Here is a 17,823-nt window from a genome sequence, read left to right as displayed (position 1 = left end):
AGGTGGTTTGAACATAACAGTCCTACTATATTTTGAATCTGTTTGTCTCCAATGCAAACACTGCATTCCAGGACCATCTAACAGTGTTATATGAGCAAAAAAATCCCAGAAACAATAATAAACTTCAGCAACAGTGTCAGTTTTCCATTTAATACACCTGCCAATTAAGAAGCTGCTCATATTTCAGCATATTAAAAGGTGCTTGCAAATGAATTTTTTACAGCTTTTTTTTCTTTAAAGTGGTATCTGTGTTAATTGGTTTTATATGAAGCAAGTTATATTCCTTTTTTTTTCGTTTGTGCTTTTTTCTTTCAAGAATTTTCTTTTCCCTGAATGTGTATTTACTGATCATCTTAAATAAACCCTGGCTCCCCAGTACCACAAGTTTTTTCCCTATTGTAAATAGCAATATGCAAGTCCAGATGTTTCACTCCAAGTGATATATGTCAACAAGGACAGTCTGGCTTGTCCTTTATACCACCGTTCAATTACTGGGGTAATTTGCAATTCTTGACAGGCAAAAAGAGAAGAGTGAAAAATCTGCAAAGTATTTTTGAAGAAGCAAAGAGTGCAAGTAATCTCCCTTCTTAAGCCTTTAAGATTACTTCTAACACTGGAATACCTGGGCTGCTCTGCACTCTTCTTGCAGGGTTGCAATTTTTTGCTGGCAAGCACTCATCGTACGCTGGTGCTGCTCTGAAGACGTTCGCAGCTGTTCCTGAACTTTATGCTTTTCTGATGTCAGTACAGCCACTTGAATCTGAAAAAGTCAGTTGAAAATTTCACTATCATGAAAAATTTTCTTGCTTCTCCAAGGAAACATGCGACTGAGAACCTAGGACTCTACTACAGTAATTCCTGCACAGAACTGGTGAATACAAAATTAAAATCCAATAAAAATAGAATAAAAAAATATAGACATTGGTTACCATGTAATAATTTTTAAAATGTGATCCTGTTTAAAGAGAGAATTGAAGATATAATTACAATGCTGGGGTGGCAGCATTTACGAAAGCCAACCTCTCTCCCTTTCCTGCTTCTTTTATTACATTCCAATACATTTCTATTCCATATTACAGATAGACAACACTTAGGATGTTTGCTGACAATGTTGTGCTCTTCTGTTTTTAAACTGAACAACTTCCATTTTTAAAGAAATGTTAAAAAATATGTTCCAGTTACAAGCTTCAAACTCCACAGTCCTCTCCTTTGGTGGAAAGGAAAAGAGGAAAACGGGTAAATCCACTTAAAAAAATCACAGGAAAAAATATTTGGGGAAAGCAGCAAACAGACAAAACTCATTTAAGAAAACTAAAAGTAAAAATAGCACCTCTTTATTCTTCAGACTATATTCCATGTGCCCAGGACAAATCACACCCTTACTACTTAAATAAGAAAACCTGTACTAACGAAAAGTGAGTTTTCTTGCCTTATAGGCTTCCACTTGCTGTTGACTGGCTTCCAGTTCCCCTTTCAACGATGCCTGCAACATTAGATGGTCATTTTCCTGCAAGATAAAATTACCTGGAGATTAAAAAAAAAAACAAACCTGCAAACTTCAGTAACCTAAAAATTCAGCTTCCAGCTGTTTTTTAAAATGTAGCTTAAAAATAGAACACACAGTCATTAGGCTATGGACTTACAGCTTGTTTTGAATCAGCCAGTTCTTTTTTGGTTTTCACCAGGAGTTGTTTTATCTTGGCATTTCTTTCCTCATCCTGTTGCATAGTTGACTGAAGTGACTCTAATGCAGAGAAAAACAATTATATGCAAAGGAAACTTCCCCTCTTATATTTCCTTAAAAATGCTGGAAAATCCTTTAAAAATTCCAACAGATTCCTTAAGAGCTGCAAACAAGTAGCTTACAGTAACTTTAGTAAACTTTCCTAAGTTATCACAAAGATCATAAAATAAGTGAAACATTTTCAAGATTTACACTTGAGCATAGGAAGAAATGGAGTTTTCATATGGTAATCAGTAAAGTTTTATGAGAGTGGTATATCCAAATGAAACCCTTGTCAGCCACCGATATTTATAATTTATGAATAACTTTATCAGGTAATAAACACAGTATGACAGGCAGGTAAATTGGTTTTTAAGTGCTGAACACTGGATTAGGTGATAACCTAGTAAAGGTTATCAAAAAAAGACAAAATTACTTTCCTAACGCAACTGTTTAATATTCCCTGCAAAGCTTACCATCGCTTGCTGACTTGAGAAGTTGTTTCTGAATTGTATCTTTTACCACAGCTACCTATACCATAGTGACTTTTCTGTTTATAGCTTACTCACTTATTTCTTCCTGTAGCGTCTCATGTTTCTGTTTCTGAATCCCTGTTTCTTGCTCCAGATCTTCTATTCTGCTGTCTTTATCAGTAATCTTCTGATTAAGTTCTTTTACTAGCCTTTCATAATCAGCTATTTCCATATCCATCAGTGTACTCTTATGAGCATCCTGCAAGGTATACAAAATGAAGTTAGAGCTTACAATTTGCCTTGCATGTTATGACTTTTGTAATTCTGTAAAAAATATTCCCCATCAGACAAAGATTTCGTATCCATCCATGTCCACAAACATTACCCATCCACTGGGTTTCCATATCCTCAGTAAATAATCTGTTTTCAAACAAGAATCAAAAGCTTTGAAAAATATGTTGCTACTTTTATCAGTAGGTATTTTGTATGTATTAGTTTTTGTCATCTTTAGTCCTTACAACCAAGGCAATTTCTTAACAGTGCACTATACACGTACTCCAGACATCTGAATTCTATTCCTATTTCTAATCATGAAAGGCCATATAACCCAAGCTAAACAAACAAAAAATAAGACCAAAACCAATTCCAAAAGTACATTTCAGCTCTCCAAGCACACAACCAGGGGCCAAAGCCCTCACATTCTCCCTTTTGCAAGCCTCCAGCTTTAAAATCCTTAGAACAGAAAGGCAGGCATTCAACACAGCCAGATGGGCCAAAATCTTTGGTAGTCCACAAAGCACTAACATGGATGGCAACTCTACCTTTCTGGCCAGCTCTAGCTCTTGCATAGTTTTCTGCAGATGTTTCTTTTCCTTCTGAAGTTGTATCTGAAGCTCCTCTATTTCTCGGAGAGCACCACTATGTTCCTGAAATTTAAGCAGTTGTCAATTATGCAGTCCAATTTCAAAACAGATGCCAACATCTACACACACACAAACACACACACTTGTGTTGTACAAAGGTAGTTGATTCCTTTCTTAGGAAATCACTGTGAACCAGAGAAAAACCAACAACACTATGAAGTGGTTTTCACATTCTGTATAAATACCCCTAACCTGAACCGACAGCCTTGCAAAGTTCTTTCAGTGAACAGACCAAGTTTTCAAAAAGTCAAGTAACATGGAGGGAAAGTGCAGAACCTGGTCTATACAAACACAGTTTACAAAGGTCTAACAGAAATCACATCCAATCAAAGTCATGCTTCAGCCCATTCACCATCTCTATGAAGTACTACCTTTGTTTTCTGCTCTCTTAGAAGCTTTTCAGCTTCTAGTTCTTTGTCAGTCTTTGCTTTGGCTCTTTGTATCTCCAGTATCTGAGTTTCCAGCAGCTTAGCATTATTTTGCAGTGTTTCAACACGAGCCAGGAGGTCTTCATTAGCAGAGTGCAACTGATCATGCTGAAATTAGAACAGTGGAATGATAAAAACATAAGCTGCATTTATGTGCAATGTTAACAGATAAAATATTTTCTGTATTTAAAAAAAATACCCAACACTGATTTCTATCTAAATCCCGTACAAACAACATTCCTACAGATGAGTTCTGTCCAGCTTAATTCTGCTAATCCAGATAAATAAACAGATGAAATTAAAGCCATAAGCACATTTTGGTTATTTTGTTCAGTTAATTTGCCCAGCTTTCTGTAAAATGGCAAGAATCAAAGAAATCTGAAAAAAATACTCAAAAACTTATGCTTTCTGCATTATCACTGTCCCCTTGCAACAATACAGTATTTCAATACCTATTGCCACACTCCAAATACAGCTGATACATCAGCCTGTATTTATAAACAAATGATCATACTATTAACTCCTAAAAAAGGCTGAACTACAAGCTTTGACTGAACCACCAAGTCTTCCACCAGTACCTAGTAAGAACTCTACTGCATCAGGCATACTTTTGCAATGACTTTAACAGATTTAATTTTGACAGACAATTTTGTATGCTAGTCTTTATTTTGCTTATTAAGAATGAAGTATAAGTGAAAGATGTCAACTACCTAAACAGCATTTTATTTAAAAATTCTTTATAACTTGAAAAATGCAAAGCCTGCATAATCAGCAGAATATATACTATTAATTCTTATTTCTTCCCATGCTATTGACTACTGGCTTGTGTTTATAAGGAAACAGTGGCCTAGGTGGATCTTTAGTGTATGGGGAATTTAACTCCTAAATACCAAACCCACTGCAGTGAGCTTTGCAAAAATGTGTCTCACAGCCTCTTAATTACTATCCAAGACTCTTCTGAATGCCACTATAGTACTCTACAATGCATCCTAAAGTCTCATCCTTGTGAAAAATGCAAAATCCATAATTTATTTGGTATATTTATACATTCTGTTGATCAAACAAAAAAATTAAAAAAAACCAAAGCCACATTTTGTTGAAGAAATAGAAGAAAAAATGTCTCAGTTAAAGGTTACTGCACTTAACAAGAAGTGTAGGTGTGCAGTCAGAGAAACAGTGCAAGTTTGATACTTGCAGCAGAGCTGTAGGTCCAAAATCAAGACAGAGATGATCTGCTCTTTTCTGTGAGTTGACCTGGAGTAAATTAAACTCTTTCTATCTACCAAGTCAGACATTCTAGATATATTTATCTTTGTCAAGGCCCAGGTAAGATACCAGATGTTGAAAAGGAACAAATAAACCACTCTGAATTTCAAGTCACTATTTAAAACACACTTAGGTTATGAAACTAAAGTAACAATCACATGATTAGGACTTGAACCCAATAGGCAGAATTTTCTTATGGTACTTATCGATAGATCAGACCCACATAAAGAACTGACCTGCTCAGATGACACCTGTAGCTGTCTTGTGAGGTCATCTATCTGACGTTCAAGATTATTTGCTTTGCCTTTTTCAGAATCCAGCTGTTCTCCTTGCTTGTCGTATTCCATCAAAAGATTCTTAACACATACAAACACAAAAGCATGATTTTTTACAAGATGTATTGCATAAGCACATTGTATACCTCTGAGGTGTGCTTACCTAGTATTTCATTATGTGAGTTGTCTTACTGCAACATCAGAAATATCAGAATGAAATTAAAGCTATCATTCCATTACACGCTCTGGGAGAAACCCCTTTCAGTTCATGACATTCTAGAATAATTCAGGTTGGAAGACAGCTCAGCAGGTGTCTCCCTCCTGTTTAAAATAGGGTCAGCAGTGAGATGATACCAGGTTGCTCAGAGCCTTGTCCAATCACGTCTTTCCAAGGACCTGCCTCCTAAAATGGAGATGTCTACTCCATTAGGCAACCTATTCAAAAGCTTGACCATTCTCATAACAAAAATGTTTATTCATGTATCCAGTTGGAATCTCTTCCTTCAATTGAGGACTACTGTCTTATCATGCACCACCATTAATAACCTGACTCTCTTCCCTTCATAATGTCTTTGTAAGTACTGGAAGACTCCTGTCAGGTTCCTTTGAAGTTTTCTCCAGGCTGAGCAACTTCTCATCACTTATTCCAGTCCCTTGACCACCCTGGTCATCCCCCGACTGAAATCACTTCAAGTTATCAATGTCTTTCTTGTGTTTGGGGGGAGAAGGAGGGACAAGAGTGGATGTAAGACTCTCAATGATGTCACAGAATAATTTAGATGATTCTTTAAGATCATTGAATCCAACTGTAAACCCAGCACTGCCAAATCCACCACTAACATATGTCCTTAAGTGCCGTGTTTTTATTCTTGTATATAAAGTGCTTGCTGTGTTTACTTATTATACTTTAAATACCACCAGGGATCGTGATTCCATTGCTTCCGTGTTCTAATGCTCAAGCATCCTTCTTTTAAAGAAACTGTTCCTAATATCCAATCTAAACCTCTCCTGGTACAACTTAAGGACATTTCCCTCTGTCCAATCTTGTTGCTTGAAAGGAAAGACTGATCAATCCCCACCTGACTACACCCTCCTTCCAGGTGTTTGGAGAGAGCGATAAGCCTCCCCTGAGCCTGCTCTTCTCCAGACTACATAACCTCAGTTCCCTCAGCTTCTCCTCCTAAGTCTTACAGGGAACAGCTTTCACTCGGGGAAGCAATGCTGACTCGTCACCTGCTTCTGCTTCATGTGCCCAGAGATGCGCTTCAAGAAGACTTGCTTCCAGGAAATTACAAGCTTGTCTTTATCATTTAAGAATTTTGAAACTGATCTTCAATTTTACATACTTTTCGGAATTCACAGGGATTTATTTTTTGCCTAGCAACATATTGATTGGTATGTATGATGCCAGATTCAAAAGGGTTAAAAATAGCATTCCAGTAGAAAGGAAGTGTCTCATTTTCTTCTGACAGCAGCTGCATGGTTCCCTTAAGAGAACCTTACATTTCTTGATTCTGGTATTCAACTGCACTGACACAATTTCTTTTGCCAAACATAATTGTGCAACTAAATAGCAACATATATCCAGGCTAGGCTTCAAACCCAAAGTATTTTCTGACAGTTTACTATCTTTAGTGAATGCGGCACTATTCTTACCTTATAGCTTTCAGCTCCTTGAATTACATCTTTCATTGAAGCAGACAATTGATCTTTTTCTGATCGAACCAACTCCAATTCTTCCTTCAGAGTCTGCATCTTATTAAAAAGAAGAGTGTGTCATTAAAACAAAGCCCTCCATGCAGAATCTTATACATATTAGGAAGTAGTCAGGGTACCTCTTTTCGGCTGGCATCTAATTCTTTTTTTGCTTTCACAGCAACCACTTTAATTTTATTTAGCTTCTCTCCTTTTTCAGCAGATTCTTTTTCAAGCACCCCTAAAAGAAATACATAAGAAAATTTAAAATTACACCTTTCCATTTCTTCCCAAGACATGAAATTAAACAAAATAGAATTAGAACAAAAACATCAGCATGACCTTAAAGCCAAACAAAATATACAGCAGGGGGTCAAGCATTTAATTTGAAGCTAAAACACCCAGACACAGAGAGAATTTAGAGGCCATCTTTCCTTGGACAATCTTTCCCCATTTCAGAAGCTTTCATCACAATTAAAAGTGATATTCCTGTCTACTTCTACATAAATCTAACAACTCAGAAGCATTTTCCTGCTTTTGTGTTGGGGTAACTGCAATTAAGCAACAGCAGTTTTGGCAGTGTTGCTTCCCTTTCCTTCTGACAGCCTCAGGGATTCTTACTGATAAATTTCCCACATTAAAAAATAAAGATTAAATCCACTACACTGTTTACAGACAGATGTACAGAGGAAGAAAAAGCCTTAAAAACTACCAAATCATATCCAACTTAAAATTGCTAATATTTTAAATTTACAATGGAAGGAATACTGTAGGAAGATGCACTAATGTCCACTTCCCCATCTTCCTCAACTTGTGGAAATACAGGACAATAATGCAAAGAAAGAAAAGGTATCTATCCAAAGAAGCCAGACCGTTTATACAGCAGGAAAAAAGTGAGAAAGATACCAATTTTTTCTTGAAGCTCTGCTACTGAAGACTGTTGATCAGTTTTCCCAGTCATTGTCTCCATTAAGTTCTGTATTATAAACAAAGATATAGAAGTATTACAAACATTTATTTGTGCTACCTGTTTTGTTCCTAACAAGCCACCAGAAGTTTCAACTACAGCTAAACTATGTTCTTACAACCAGGAAAGCCTTTATGAGCAACTTTGTATCAGCTTGGTGAAAATACAGTTATGCTGAAAGCAGAACATGTTAATCTTTTAAGAACTGCTTTCCATCCTGTCCAAGAACAAAAAAGGGGAGACACCCTCATTCTGCAGCTGTCAGCTTTACTAAACCAGCAATTCCTGAGACCAGAAGCTAATGCAGATCAAAAAGTTTTGTTTCAGATGGAACCACAGATAGTTAGATGTGAAAGATTATGAGGTCAGGTAGTCCATCTAGTCAACTGATTGCTTCAAAGGATATTGATGGGAATAAAGGTTTAAGTACAAGCAACTTTTGCCAAAAAAAGCATTATAATTGGTTTTGTTTAATTTTTTTTTTCCTGGGGGAAAGAAGGGAATTTTGGGGGTGCTAGAAAACTCTGAAATATGTGCTTTCTAGGAGGGAGACTCAATTTGAGGCCAAGGGAAAAAAAAGAAAAAAAACAAGAAAAGAGAGAATTGAAAGTATTTTTTGAACCTTAATTCTGAAGACTTTAGAGGTTTAGTCTTTATACTTCAATAACAAAATATAACCTTTAGAGAACTCAGTTCGTCTTTCACATTTCTAAGCTCAGTTTCCTTTTGTTCCAGAATGAAATTTAAGTCGTCATGTTTTTCAGGTCCTTTTTGCTGTTCTTGTAATTGGCTTTCATAAAGAGCAAGTTTTTGACTAATTTCTTCAGTATTAGCTAAAAGATCTTGATTTTCAATCCTTGTTTTTTCGCTGGCATTCCTCAGCTCCTGGATATCGTGTTGAAGCGCTTCTTTTTCAGACAATACTCCTTCCAGTTCTTCTCTCAAGAGATTTTTTTCTTTTTCAAAATCCTGAATAAGGGATCTATGTTCTCTATGTTGAGTTGCATTCTCTTCCTCTAATCTCTCAACTTCTCGCTGCAAACTAATGACTTCTTCCTCCTTTTGTAGAGCAAGGCACTGCTCTTCTTTAATTTTTGACAAGCATTCATTTGCAATTTTTAACAAGTTAAGACAGTCATATTCTTCATTAGAATCTGAAATGCTGAACCCCACTTGCTCAAGTAGGTGGTACAGCTGTGTTCTTACAAGGGATGTGTGCACTTGTTCATTTTCAAGTAATGCTGATATATGGTCTTTTTCTGCAGTCATAATTTGTAGTTTCTTTTCTAAGTTTTCAGACTGCTCTTTCAATACTAAACAACTATCTTTTTCAGATGTAGTCCTTCCTAGCTTTTCACTTAATTCACCTTTTTCCTGACTGAGTTTCTTATTTTCCTCATGAAGAGTGTACACTTCAGATGAAAGCTGTTCTTTATCACGCACCAGAGATTCAATCTGTTTTTCTAGTTGCTCTAGCATTTGAGTATTTTCACCCTTTGAAGTTAAAGCTTCATTCAGTCTCTCTGTTAATTCCTCTACCTTTTGTTTCAGGTCATTATTGCACTGGTTAGCAACATCTACTTCTTGCTGAAGTTCCTGAATTTTAACTTGTTCTTGCTTGCACGTTTCCTGAAGGGTTTTTCTCTCTTCACCCAAGCATTTTAAATCATTTAAAATATCCCTGTTTTGATCAGTAAGAGCAACGATCTTCTCTTCCAGTTCTCTTACAGTAATCTCTTTTTGGTCAATGGAACTTGTCATTGCGCTATTGTCCTCCTGAAGACTAACGATTTTACATTTAAGTTCTTCTATCTCTGACTGATTAGATGACAATTTTTCTACTTCTTCCTGGAGGCGATTTACAGTTTCAAGGAGAACATCCCTTTCATTGAAAGCAGCTCGGAGTTTCTGCTGCAGCTGACTAACATCAGAAGCTTGCTGTTGTTTCATAGATTCAAACTCCTGGCTGATCTTCCCAGCAGATTCGCCTAGCTCAGCCTGTAGAGTTTCCATTGTTTCTCTCAGGCTATTGTAACTGGACACTGCTTCTTCCTTCTCCTGAGTTAGCTTTTCAAGTTGTTCTCTAAGTTCCTGCATTTCAAAAACTAATGCCATCTGCTCTTTTTCAGAACCAGATAATAACGTTTCATTTAGTTCAGAAATTTCTCTCTGGTGTTGATCTTTCAGAGTCTGAATCTCTAATTTGTGCTCTTTTGCAACAGTTTCATAGTGCTGTCCTGCTGCTTGAAGCTCCAATTTTAGTTTTTCAATTACACAGCAGTAATCTTCTTTAGTAAGCTGCAATTCATTTATCTTAAAATCCAAGTCTTCCCGCTCATGAAAGTACTCATCCTTCATACGATGGATCTCCTCTTCCAGTTTTATCTTGACATTGCTCATATAAGTTAACTCGTCTTTTAGTATACTATGCTGTGACTGGAGTTCTTCTAAACTGTGCTCCAGGTACCTAACTTTTTCCTCCATTTTTGCTTTTACACAAGGTTCTTCTTGTGTATCTGCAACATCTCTCTTGTTTTCTAAATTTTTATGTAAGACTTCTCTCAGCTGCTCCAAGTCATATTCACGCTGGTCAGCCTGAGCACTCATTTCATCCTGGACATTCTTCTCTGTCAAATTGTGCTGTAACTGATTTATTTGATTTTGCTTTTCTTCATTTTCTTTAGATGATATTTCAATCTGATGCATTAGTTCTGACAACTCTTCCTGATGAGCAGTTTTTAATTTTTTAAGCTCTTCATTCAGAGTTTTTATTTCATTATGGTAACACTGAGAGTTGCTTTTAATAGTTTCTTGCAGATATGTCACTTCTTTGTTTTTGTCTTCATTTACAGCTTCCAACTGCTTGTTCAGACACAAAATTTGCTCCTCATAAGTAGATTTCATTCTTTGGACATCATCTTGTAATCTTTTAACTTCTTTTTGACTATCATTGTAACATTCAACCTGTTCCAGCAGCTCTATTTGTTTCTTCACTTGTTCATCCAATTCCATCTTCAGCTTTTTTAAATCCTCATTGTGCTTGCATTGAGCATTTGCTAATTCACTCTTCAGAGCTTTTATTTCTTCCAGAGAGTCAATTCTTGCTTGTTCCAGTTGCTTCTGCAATTCTTCTGTTTTAGCCACTGCAGCCTAAACAAACAAGCAAATTATTAAATACTGGTAATGTAGCACACAGAATTTCCAAGTGAACTATTTACAATAATGAATTAGAAAACCTAGTAGTCCACAGTTTTAAAAACTGCTATAGCTTTTAAATATCTAACTGTATTAGGACAACTCCATTCAGAAGTACAAGAGTACAAGAACATTTGCAAAATGAGAAAGAAAAACTAAGTCCTAGGTCATGTTTACCAGCATAATTTCACAAAATGGTCACAACAGACTTTAGCTTTAGCAACTATTCTGATAATGTATTAAAGATCAGATAACTTTTAGTGCATCAAATTCAGGTATCTGGAATATAACAATGTCTATCAATTGCAAGCAATTCAGTCTTTATCATTAATTGAGATTATTGATATAATATAGGTGCCATAGCTGACAGGCTCCTCCTTATGAATATCTAAAGGTAAAGCTCACTTGAATATCTAAAGGTTTACCTTGTAAAGGTAAACCTGTGCTCCCATGAAAAGATAAAGCTGATTGATCTAAGCCTATGTAGGCTTTTAATGCACAGACTGAATTCTTCTTGCAGCTGTGGATCTAAACAGTGTACATAAGGATTTTTTATTTATTATTATAAACTAGTGGGTGCAGAGAAAATATGCTTTAATATATAATGCCTTTATATTTTTTTAGAGTTTTTAAGAGATAGAACACAGGTAAGTGAAGAAAAATATTAAAATTAGATAGGCTACAAGCAAAGCTAGAAAATAAACAAAATTCTGAAATATTTCAGTAATGTTCCACAGCTCATTTCAGTACCTCTGCTTCTTGCTTTATTTGAATGTTTTCTTTTTTCAGAGCTATGCATTGCTGCTGACTTTCAGCTTTTTCCAGAAGCACAACATCCAGCCTTTCTGTGAGAGCCTAATATAAAATGAGAAAGATCACTGAAAGAAGGGTTTCTTAACAATGAAAACACTGATTTCTGCAAAATGTAGGAACTCACATATAGATTATGACACTTTATGTCAAATAAACACATCAGTCAGCAATTTAAAAATTGCTTTCAGCCCAAATACAACTGAAATGAAACAGGTAGACTAAAACAATGATTCTGGGTTCTTTTAAAAATTGCACTTGTGATGAGCTAATTTTTTATTACCAGGTGATGATAGTGAAGTTCCCTCTCAGTAGAAAAGAAATCTCTATCCAAATTATTCAAAATAATTATCTAAGTAAGAAATTATTCCTCCTCACTACCAATTTTCAATTTCATATGCTATGACCCTTATCTTGAGAAAACATCCTAAAAGCATTTCTTGTGACATGCAACTTTATGTGTTTCTAATCTCATCAAATGACTGTCTCAGAACTTTTCTACATGGCTGAAGTCTTTCTGCAATGGTCACTCCAAAATAAACTAAAACTGGTCTAACCAGCCACAGGAGGAAAAGTCTTACAGGGGCCATTCATAGTCACAGAATAGTTTGGGTGGGCGGGGACCTTTAAAGGCCATCTAGTCCAACCCCCTGTAGTGAGCAGGCACATCTTCAACTCCATGAGGTTGCCCAGAGTCCCATTCAACCTGATCTTGAATATTTCCAGGGGTGGGGAATCTACCACCTCTCTGAGCAGCCTTTTCCAATGTTCCACTGCCTTCTGTGTAAAAAAAAAAAAAATCTTCCTTACATCTAACCTAAATCAACCCTCTTTTTGTTTAAAACCATTATCTGTTGTTCTATTGCAACAGACCCTGCTGAAGATCACATCTTATGAGCCCTCTTCAGGTACTGAAGTGCTGTGGTGAGTTTTGCCTGGAAAGTGTACTACTCTGTACTATTCCTCACAGAACCAAGAGTGTTTGCTGGCAAGTGGAGTAAGGATGTGAGGGGAGAAGGAAAAAAAAGAGTTTTAGGAAGTGTCTTGGATTCCTGCAGATTGAGTCCACTCAATTTGAGTCACAGTTTTCAAGCTATTAACTATTTACCAAATTAATTCTGCGGATTTATTTCAGCCAACTTTACATAATACAATAGAAACAAATTACATGTTCCTACCTGAATAATATCATCAGCTCCTGCAGCAGCTGCTTTAGATCGGAGTTCTTCAATTTCTTTCTCCAGTTCTTAAAATGTAAAGAAATTTGACAGTATGTATTGATGCTGAATTACAGTAGCAAATTTTAGTAAATCCTGTACCTGACAACACTTCTATTTAAATCAGAGAGGTCTTTTAGTTCATCAGCTTTTGTTTGTTACTGAGTGATAGACAGGACTAACAGAAAGAGAACAAATATTCATTACTACTTCTCCAGTCCTGACCCCAAAGCATGGCTTCCTGAGGAAGCAAAACTTCCTTGCTTGGATAGAGGGACAACAGATAGAAATTTTTCTCAAGATCATCTTACCTTCTATTTCATGGTCAATTTAAATCAGAGGAAAGATACTCAGTTTCTACTGTTTCTTTAAAAACAGGCAGCAAGCAGAACAGCAAGATCTTATGAATAACCACACTGAGGAAAAGCCTGGTACAGCCCATTTCTGTATTGTTATTGTTTCAGAGGGCAGCTACCATCAGTCAGCATAACTATCATTCCAAACAAGGGGAAGTGACACCAGTTCAAGCAGTGGGCCACAGGAGGAAAAGGGACAGCAGAGTGAACAAGGACAGTACATGAGAGCACAGATTTACAGGGACTGTAAGGTGTTAAGCATAAAATTTTGTTTGGTATATTTTATAATTTATTGTTAAAGCAATAAATGATCAAATATAAAGTAGCAAAGTATCTTAAAGAAGTCACTGTAGTCTACAACAAACTACACTCTACTAATTATGCAAAAAAATATGAGACATTCCTGCTCCCATTTGCTTCCTGAAAAGCAACCTGCACCAACATGGGGAACAGACAACGATAAATCCCACTTCAACTTTTCCACAAGCTACACTGTACCATCATGCCACACTGTCAGACCAAAATTAATTTAATACCTTACAAAAGCAATGCTTCTTTTCTTCTCTTTCTTAATCAAATTAATTCAATCCTTATCCTCCCACCATAAATAGCAAAACTGAAGAAAAATAAAATCTAGTATTTTTGCCTAGAATTTAAATCTGCCTATCAAAAGCACACAGTGATATTTGAAAAGGTCAGGTAGTGCCAAGCATTAAGGCATAAATTGCACTTTCCAGTAAGATACCTGCACATCTTGACTTCACTTTCTGTATAAGCATCACTTGCTTTTTTGCAAACTTGATGAGGTCTTCTTTGGGCAATGTGTCCAGCTGTAAAGAAACTATGTATCAGAGAAACCAGTTTCCTCTAACCCAGAGGGAAATAGAAACAAGGCATTTTAGCATCTGACTGCCAAAAAGCTGAATTTTAGGACAAGAAACTCTTGCCATACATTTGCAAGAAGAGTAACATTTCAAAGAAGAATAACAGTCCAAGTTACTGATGTTCTGCTATACAATTCTATTATTTCAATTACATAACAGAAACTACTCCTCATTCTGTACATGTCTGAAACAATTCTGAAGCACACAATTGGGCAGTGTCAGTTAGGAAAACTCAGTTAGGAAGGATTACAATTCAGTAATACAATTTGAGCAATATTTTTAAAGTAGCTTGCTGACCTAACATTATCATTGTTTAAATTTACTTCCTATGTATGCAAAGATGTCTGAGTCCATTATGAAACAGACTGCTGCCAAAACTAGATGCCATTAATAATTTATCAAATATAACAGGAAGTGAACATACCAAAAAGATGTTTTTTCCTCTCATGATTTCCAAAACACTTTATCTTAATGTTTATAAGTTAATTTTTCGTGTCTAGAAGAAATGTTAAAAATACCTTTGTCTTCCTAGTAGTCAGAGCTTGCATGCTAACCCTTACTGCTAGCCAGATAAATTAGGTTTGTGAAGACTGATTACCTTGGATTTGCCTGATCCTGGTGTTCCAGAAGACCCCACCACCTCTTGCCCAGCATCTTGAACCTACAACAAAATAAAGTACAATCTGCAGTAACAGACTTTTTGGTGTAAGACTACCAAAAGAACTAATTGTAAGTCTCCAAACAGAGAGGAACTGAATATAGCAAAAGCACAAGAAAAAGGCAAACCAAAAATTTTAAAACAACATGTATTTGTAGGATGAGTCAGAAACAATGGGAAAAGAGCTCCTGTGATTATTAGAACAGCAGAATAGAAAGCTCCCAATGTCCAAACCAGTATGATCTTATGATTCCATTACTGAATGGACATGTAGAGCTGATACAGTATTGCAAATTAATTTTATTTACAAGCAGTTTCAAAAGCATGACTCACTATCTTGTTCTTAAAAGAGACATTAAAAGAAAAAAAGCAAGAGCAGTAACAAAAAACCCAAAACCAAACCAACCAAACAAAAAAACCATACAATCTCTCCCACAAACAACAATAAAAAAACCCCCAAAAAAACTTGTATCGGAGTTGCAGTTAAATCAAACTTTGTGAACTTTTAGACTACATAAGCTCCTAATCTTTCTTTGTTTCCTTCTTAAGCACACTGGCTCATCACTAAAATTGTTAGCCTATCAAATATATTCCAAAAGACTCAGAAAAGCCAGGGCTCATTTGGACAAATTACAACCCCTCTCTTTATTTTTTTTTAAGCATACTAGTTCCCACTAGGATTGCTGGCCTAACACACATATCTGAAAAGGCTCTGCAAGTTCTGTGCTCCCTATCCCTAAAATACACGCAAAATGCTTCCTGCCTTCCACTGTAAATTTCCACCTGGGAGACTGTTACTTTACAGTGATTTATATGGGATATGCTTATATATAATCAGGACCACAAAGAAATGTATGCAGCCATGATGCTGCGAAGGAAAAGGGAACAGACTTCCAATATATTAGGAATAGCACTTCCAAGCCTTCACCTTTACCCTACTTTTTTCTTCATACTATCTATCATATATGCATGAGTATAAAAGTGAAGAGGTGTATATATAAATATTTTTGTATCTCTAGATGTGTGTGCGTGTGTGTGTATGTATACACACCTACCCTCATTTTTATTCTGCTACTCTCTTCATTCTGCCAAAAAAAAATCAAAACCCTTATAGTAGAAACTAAGGAAGAACCACACTGAATCTGATCACTATGAGAATGGGCAATCACTAATAATTTAGACAGAACAGGTGATACAGATAATAAAAAGCATCACCTTTAGAAATATGAGTTCAAGTACAGACCAAGGACAAAGGCAGTTATAGTCATCTATGCACACATATGCTAAGTATTTGGGGTTTTTTTTAAGATAGCAAAAAGAAAGTATTAGGAAAAAATGTGCTGCACAGCATTAGGAAAAACAAAGCTATAAAGTTTCAGATTTTCTTAGCATGTAGAACTTTGTCAACATTTATACTCCTAATATTTTAGCACTTGGACAGCATAATGAATTATAACAAACTGCATGTACTGTTCAGAAAATGACAGCTCACTACTCTTCATACTACAGCAAGGTCAGATAAATTTTCTTCTCACAATACTTTTACTCCTTACTATTTTAATCTAATACATACAGAAGCATAATCACTTGCTGTGTAAAACAATGCATCCAGTTTTGCTGTCCTGGTAACAGAAACCAGGCAGCTCATGTTGAGGGCTTCACCCACTTGAGTTAAAAGAAAAATGAGGAAGATAAGCTACCAAAAAACCCTGAACTTTTCATTGATTAGTTGCATCCGAGCTGTAAGCCAGCAGCTACTATGCTTTTGAGTATGCTTTTGAGCCCAACACAATCCTGCATGGTTTCTAGTCCACCATTCTGACATCTGGATGCTTCCATAGTTTACCGATATACACACACACACACACACACATACATACATTCTTTTTTTAGATTATATTTCAAGCCTACTTTACCCCCTACACTTAAGGGTTTCCAGGACACACTTCAAGATGCTCTATGTATTTTAACAGCTATCTATCCCTTACTTTTGCAATAGCTTAATATACTCTTAGAAAGCCTAACCAATGCATAAATGCAATATATTAGCCTTTGCTGTGAACTGTGGCATTAGTGGCCATCATGAACAGCAATTTTCTGAGCAGTGTGCAACTATTAGACATCACCAACCCTAAGCGTACCAAGTGACATAAAAATGCTTGTGATTGCTTCAACCAACAGTGGCATTGAACCTCTATTAGAATGTGGCACACGAGCAGCACAAATACTACCTGAGGAGTTAATTTAATGTGTGAACTTAAAAGTCCTCAACGCTACCTTTAGATTTGCCCTGGTGTTTATAAAAGCTACACTAGACACAGACCCTTCAGTGGTTCTATTTGTTTGCGTTGGTAGGCGTTTCACAGCCGACGTCCTGTTAACACACCGGGTCCCCTCAGTGAGAAAGGAGCGCTTGTTGTCCCGTGGGCGCTGTCACACAAGTGACCACTCAACGCCCGGCCGTGTGTCACCGCGTGTCGCTGCCCCCGAGCCCGCGCCAACAGGGCGGCGTCCCCGCCTTCTAAGCAGGAGGGGCCCCACAGCAGCCCGCACGGGCGCTCGCATTTCCGCAGGGCAGCGGCGGCGGCAGGGCCCTGCCCGCCCCCGGCGGCGGCAAAGGGCGCCCGGCGGCGGCAAAGGGCGCCCGGCGGCCCCCGCGCTGCTCCGGCCGTACCCGGGAAGGGACAGGAACCCGCGGCGTGGGAGCGGCCGGCCCGCACCCTCCCCGGCCCCCCGTGCCGCTTGCCAAGGTCGCGCACCGCCCCAGCCGCGGTGACCCCGAGGGCTCCGCGGCCCCTCAGCCCAGCCGCGCCGCGTTACCTCCATGGCGGGGCCGGCCGGCTGCAGGGGCGGGGAGATCGCGGCGGCACAGCCGCTGCCAGCGCCGCTACATCCTCCCCGCGCCGCTTCCGCCTCCGTCATCCCGGCACGCCGGGCCGGCGGGGCTCGGGCC

General features: G+C 37.6%; 1 protein-coding gene across 1 annotated transcript in view; it reads right to left on the bottom strand.

Moving 5' to 3' along the window:
• GCC2 (GRIP and coiled-coil domain containing 2) overlaps positions 1–17,823 on the bottom strand; it is a 29,650-nt gene extending 11,827 nt beyond the window's left edge. Inside the window, exons 1-16 of the mRNA XM_021545530.2 lie at positions 17,691–17,823; positions 14,811–14,873; positions 14,074–14,158; positions 12,934–13,001; positions 11,696–11,800; positions 8,429–10,900; positions 7,690–7,759; positions 6,924–7,024; positions 6,745–6,843; positions 5,050–5,169; positions 3,491–3,655; positions 3,018–3,122; positions 2,293–2,455; positions 1,644–1,744; positions 1,430–1,507; positions 623–760 (exon numbers count right to left, since the gene is read on the bottom strand). Coding sequence (XP_021401205.2) covers positions 623–760; positions 1,430–1,507; positions 1,644–1,744; positions 2,293–2,455; positions 3,018–3,122; positions 3,491–3,655; positions 5,050–5,169; positions 6,745–6,843; positions 6,924–7,024; positions 7,690–7,759; positions 8,429–10,900; positions 11,696–11,800; positions 12,934–13,001; positions 14,074–14,158; positions 14,811–14,873; positions 17,691–17,792 — 4,035 coding nt within the window. The 5' untranslated portion in view covers positions 17,793–17,823. The remainder of the gene's footprint in view (positions 1–622; positions 761–1,429; positions 1,508–1,643; positions 1,745–2,292; positions 2,456–3,017; positions 3,123–3,490; positions 3,656–5,049; positions 5,170–6,744; positions 6,844–6,923; positions 7,025–7,689; positions 7,760–8,428; positions 10,901–11,695; positions 11,801–12,933; positions 13,002–14,073; positions 14,159–14,810; positions 14,874–17,690) is intronic.

The sequence above is a fragment of the Lonchura striata genome, chromosome 2, assembly GCF_046129695.1.
Source record: "Lonchura striata isolate bLonStr1 chromosome 2, bLonStr1.mat, whole genome shotgun sequence".
Classification (NCBI taxonomy): domain Eukaryota; kingdom Metazoa; phylum Chordata; class Aves; order Passeriformes; family Estrildidae; genus Lonchura; species Lonchura striata.
The sequence above is the reverse complement of the archived record's forward strand: the minus strand, read 5'-3'. Positions and strand labels throughout refer to the sequence as shown.